The sequence below is a fragment of the Glycine max genome, chromosome 20 (assembly GCF_000004515.6).
Source record: "Glycine max cultivar Williams 82 chromosome 20, Glycine_max_v4.0, whole genome shotgun sequence".
Classification (NCBI taxonomy): Eukaryota; Viridiplantae; Streptophyta; class Magnoliopsida; order Fabales; family Fabaceae; genus Glycine; species Glycine max.
Window position 1 is genome coordinate 34557561 of NC_038256.2, and position 5856 is coordinate 34563416.

At 36.0% G+C, this 5856-nt stretch overlaps 1 protein-coding gene across 1 annotated transcript; it reads right to left on the reverse strand.

The window, feature by feature from the left end:
* Nucleotides 1–239: 239 nt before the first annotated feature.
* On the reverse strand, nt 240–5217 carry LOC100783159 (dihydroorotate dehydrogenase (quinone), mitochondrial). The gene is made up of 11 exons (XM_003555789.5): nt 4747–5217; nt 4352–4434; nt 3794–4117; nt 3346–3601; nt 2288–2368; nt 2087–2194; nt 1978–2007; nt 1599–1736; nt 988–1025; nt 759–858; nt 240–626 (listed from the first exon to the last, which is right to left on the reverse strand). The coding sequence occupies exons 1-11, from the start codon at nt 4879–4881 to the stop codon at nt 552–554; spliced, it is 1368 nt and encodes a 455-aa protein (XP_003555837.1). The 5' UTR covers nt 4882–5217; the 3' UTR covers nt 240–551.
* Between the last annotated feature and the right edge of the window lie 639 nt (nt 5218–5856).

The window sequence follows — 5856 nt, forward strand, 5'->3', positions numbered from 1 at the left end:
GATAACGCACATTTAAAATAGTTTGTAACAAAGCTGCATAAAGAAATACTTAATTTTTAATAATAAATAAACAAGCAGATCTCAAATCTATCAGCGACTGGTATAGACATCATACATAAAGAGCAGACATACTATGAAGGCTTGTCATTGTGAATCTGTAAAATTAAATTATGGTGTTCCAATCAATAACAACCAATACCTTATCACTGTATATTAAATAATCACATAAAACTGTGTCATGCGATAAAACCGCTTGATTATTGATGGGTTTAACCAACACATGTATTTCTCTATGATGCGGCGGTTTATTGTTCAAACAATTGCTCAAAATAAACACTGCCTGAGTTGCCTCAAAAATCCTTGGCTTGCTTTTACAATTCAGAACATGTGGCGAAACCCAAATAAAATAAACAATAAGATAAAATCTGGTATAGATTAAAGCAAGCTTAAAAAAATGATTTTGCAATTTCAGTATTGCCAAAACCGGAACATTACTACTCCTAAAATAAGATTATGGTTCTTACAGCACGGGATTCTGATGTGGACAAAGGTCATCTACAATCTGCACCAACTGCATCAACAATGGATTTGAAACCATCTCTTTCCAGGCATGAAGCTAATTCAGCCTGAAACCAATTGAATAAGAATAAGAATGAGAATTTTGGTGCATACACTGAGTGATTTGAATCATCAACCATATTCTGAGGAATAAATGCACGAGAATTTTGGTGCATACACACGCTAATTGTGGCGCATACCTTTATCTGAGGAATAAGTGCAGGTCCCCCATAAGCGAATGCGGTATAGAGCTGAACTAGAGTTGCTCCAGCTCGTATTTTCTTATATGCATCTTCCCCACTAAATTAATATAAAAAGCTTAAACAGATAATTGTATAATTCATGTTTTTTAAATCATAAGAGATACACTGTAGATAACCAGTAATCAGCTACACTAATGAATGAGTGAAGGAACATGTTAGTTTTTACCTGCTAATGCCCCCACAGCCAATCAAAGGAATCCGGCCCTGATATACATGAAATGACAGCACCAAGTTGTTAAGTGTAACTAACATATATAAGTAAAGCACAACTCCCCTCCCCCCCAAAAAAAAACAATTATATATATATAAAGGGAATTAGAGAACAAAATATAAGAGTTCAAATGATGTGCATTGGAAAGAGGGAAAACAAATCAATGAGATAGCATTCTGTACTACACAGAATACAGCCAAGTGTTTGTCACAGCCTCACTGGTATTTGCAGGTTATATTATTAAATTTCACACCAAGGAATGAATTGGTTGCCTCTAACTTTTACTCCAAGTAACCACAAATTATGTGCAACTATACACATGCTAAATCTATAATTAAAGATATTGAAAATAATTAACAGCAAAAGGAAATTCAAGACTCAATCAGGATCTGAGTATTTTCTATGTGGCAGCTGTAATTCAGTGCTTACAAGTGAATACATTAGCATCCACAAATAATATATTGCTTGCATAATCCAGAGTAATGGCATGCATTATAGACATGGGATTGCATGCACCTCTATCTCAGTACTATTTACAAATAACACAGTAAAACCAATAGACATACCCTAGTCAAGATATACATCTCCTTCAAGATGTTGGTGGAGAGATTGAAGAGAGGCTTCCCACTCAAGCCACCAGTTTCTGAAGCCAATGGATTTTTACTGGCAGGATCTGGTCTTGAAATGGTTGTGTTTGATATAATCTAGAAACAATAAATAATTAGAGAGCAAATGAAGTGAATATTGGGCCTGTTTGAATACAAGGTATAAGTTCTTTTAATAGCTTCTCTGCTGGAAATATAGAAGCTTTTCTGGTAGAGAAGCTATTAAAAGCTGTCAAAAGGACTTTTAGCCTTGTATCCAAACAGGCTCGTTGTGCAATTAGAAGATTTAAGTTCCAGCTAGTGGCTATAATTTGAAATTAGTGATGAAGCAGAGAGATACCAGTCCATCCAAGTGAAGAGTCAAGGCAACCTACAATCAAAGCAGAAACTGTTATAGAGCATATGAGATTATGAAGATAGGAGAAATATATTAACATGCACATGCTTACTGCAGCAATATCTTCAAGGTCTTCTTTTGACAAATCTGGAGCAATTTTTACCAGCAATGGAGGTGGGCCCTCCTCACCCCATTGCATTTCATCACAAGCAGCTTGAACCTTCACAAAAAGGCAAATTTTGCTAGAGTCAAGCTCCCAAGTATGCAACACAAAAAACTCATGGAGAAAGCTTTACATTCTTCCAAGTTCTACCTTCTTCACAAGATCCTTCAATTGCTTTCTTCCTTGAAGCATGCGCAAACCAGGGGTATTGGGTGATGAAACATTAATCACCTAGAAAAGGATATTAAAAACATTAAACAGAATAGATTACCAAACATTTGTCTTACAAATTTGTAGTAAGCTGCACAGATGCTTGATTAAAAAAAATTGGAATCCCTATGTCAGTTGTTTTTTGCCATCCATTTCTCACTTTTCTAAACCAGGGAATTGGCAATGGAGGTGACAACACCCTTGAAAGAAACACATTTGTTGAACATCAAGGACAACCTAAAAACATAATCCTTCAAATTGGATGATCAATCATACTACTCACATCATGTTCTGGTGAAAGGTTTGGGTGGGAAATTTGGAGGATGTAAAACCGTTCCCATTGCTGAGTTTCCATCCTTTCATTTCTCCATAATGAACTTAAAAAAAATGACCGGGGATTTTAAGCTGGCAGTAAAGGCAATGATCCTGGGTATAAATCTTAGATCTCTTTAGTCATTATACACCACAACACTTCTGTTCCTTAGTAAACCAACATTTTATATAGAAGATGTATCTTTCAATATGTTAGCTTTTGTATGCAATTACACATAATACCGATAATGAATGATGATATGCAATTACACATAATCAGGATAATGAATGATGATAAACCACAAACTGTAAAAGTTCATTGTTAATCTATGGAGTATAAAAAAGCTCAAGGCACAATTTGCTAAGGGATTGTAATCATTTTTTTGTTGTTTAAAAAAGTAATAAAAAAATGCACGACATACATGCCAAACCCAACAGAAAAGGTTTGTAATCATTTTTTTGTCACTGAGTAAGGGATTGTAATCATTTTTTTGTCACTGACTACCTTTACTGCATCTATCTAACTGTGTGAAGAGAGTTACTAAGCATGTTAGAGTTTAGGCATGAAAGGAGTACAGTTTATTTATAATCTGCACTCAGTCATACCAGGATAAATTACAGTATATAAGGTTGTCTATCTTTCCTTTCTTTTCTATAAAAGGCACATATAAGAAAAGACTATTTACCAAGTAATCAGCATATTGGGACAATGTATGAACTCCTTGAACATAATCTGACGCAGCATCTTCACTTGTCTTGTTCTTTCCAAGATTGACACCAAGGATGCCAGGGCCAGCTTTTCCACCATGTTTGACTTCATTATTGGAAGAAGCTGAAGCGCTTGAAGTTTCATCTAGCTTCCTCTTACCGTGCTGAGCGCCTAGCCGCTTTGCAACAACAACAATTCCCTCACTATTAAAGCCACATCTATTTATTACAGCACTGCACATTAAATTGATCAGTCTTAGAGCAATGTAAATAACATAAGCAAACTTTTTAAAAGTTCATCTTATAGCATCAACAACCTTCTGCGGTGTATAGAAGTGATTGGAAAAGTCAAAAAAGAAAATATAAAACAGATTCAATCTGTTAATCAGAAGCAGAAGAACAAAGAAAAAAAATATAAACTCTTACCCTTCTTTTTGCAACCTGAAGATACGAGGTTTTGGATTGCCATCCTGGGGGACAGGAGTAACAGAGCCAACCTCCACAAAGCCAAAGCCCAGAGCAAGTAAACCATCTACAGCCTCAGCGTTTTTATCAAAGCCTGCAGCAAGGCCTACTGGGTTGGAGAATTTTCTTCCCCAAACTTCTAGCCCTAAGATTGATGGGTCGGGCCTCTTCTCCCTTGGAACCCAACCACGAGCTGCAGCCGAGACACCCAAGTTGTGTGCAAACTCAGGATCCAGCAAAGCAAAAAAAGGATTCACAAGTTTTGTCGCCGAGAATAACCATCCACTGCAAAAGAGATAACTCCAAATCTGGATCATTCATTTCCAAGGTATGCATTTCATTTTCAAGGCACCAAGCATTTTTTTCCCTGGAGAAATCACTTAAAAATTGCATTTATTTTCAAAGAAGAGTTTTCTTTTTTTCTCTTCCTAATATTAAAAACTAATACTATAACACATCAAATGCAGAATTAGAGGAAAAACCAAATGCATACAACATTCAAACTCCCAAATGAAGTACCAGAAAGTAGCTTCATCCACAGTACTCACATAAGCTCCACCAGCTATAAGTAGACCTATGGTGGCTCCCGTCAACAACCTTCCCTGCAATTTAAAGTAATCAATGTAGGTCAACTACACAAGCAAGATAAAGTTACAACCTACATGCACATGTAAGCTACAAACTTGATCACAACACAAATATTCCATATTTTCCTAAATATGTTTCCATGAATTCTCTCTAAGATCTTTCAATCCATTAACACGCGAAATCGCACGCTGCAACACGCACCCCGCGTTTGCAAATTGCAGCATGCTAAATGAAACGAGCATCTTCCAACCTCAATGAATCAACAAGACAATGCATAATGTCAAACACCATAAATACACACGCACACGAAGGATGAGAATACGCACTTTCTTGGAATAATGACCGATCTTAGGAGCAATTTTTGGCGCAGAAGAAAAGCATCTAATGCCAGGAAGCTGATTCGAGACTACACTTTTGAGAAGAACGTCTCTCAGTAACTTTCTAGAAGACCATGCGGCCATGAGTTCAGAGAATTCGCAAAAGCCACCGAACAAACGTAACCTCAACGCGACACTCGGAAAAAAGGAATTCACTCGCAGAGGGCTTATGATTCCGAAGGTTCAAACCCTTCGTTAAGTAAACGGAGGAGGTATACGAATGTGTTGCGAGCCTCGTGCTTTCAGGTGCAATGGGTAGTGAACGGAAGGCAGAGATGAGAGGAATTTGAACGAAGGCGATGGATGACGGTGAATGCGGTGCTCCGGCGGCGACAGAGCCGTCGTCAGTGAAGGCGCGGTGTTTGGAGAAAAGACGCAGTCACAAGGTGTTTTCCTTACAGGTTGATGCTCGAACTTGAAAAAAACCTCAGAGCTACTAAAACGATGTCGTTTGGTGGAAGGTGGATGTCTTATTGGGCTCTAATTTGAGGCCCAACTAAGCAATTGCTTTGCGCGCCCAGTTTTTTTCTTGTACACCCAAATTTACGGATTCGTAATCCATATGAACTGATATGGATTGCCATCCCTATGGGTGCATACAAATTTTTTAAAATTAAATATTTTTTTATGAATTAACTTAAAAGTAATGACCTATGCAAGATTCAAATCTATGAGTTTTAGGTTATTAATACAACACTCTAACCAATTGAATTAATAGATCAATCATGTTATAAAATAATTAATGTCATTATATATAAAATTAAAATTTCTAATGTATATTTAATGCACATATATATTTACGTAATAAATTTGGTGACAATTAATTTTGGTACATTAATTTCTAATGTATATTTAATGCACATGTAAATTTACATGATAAATTTTACGATAATTAATTTTTGTACATTAAATATATTAGAACAAAATTAGTTGTCACAAAATTTATTATGTAAATTTACATGTATATTAAATATACATTAGAAATTTTAGTATTATATATAGCGACATTAATTATTTTATAACATAATTGACTTATTAGCTCGGTTGGTTAAAATGTCG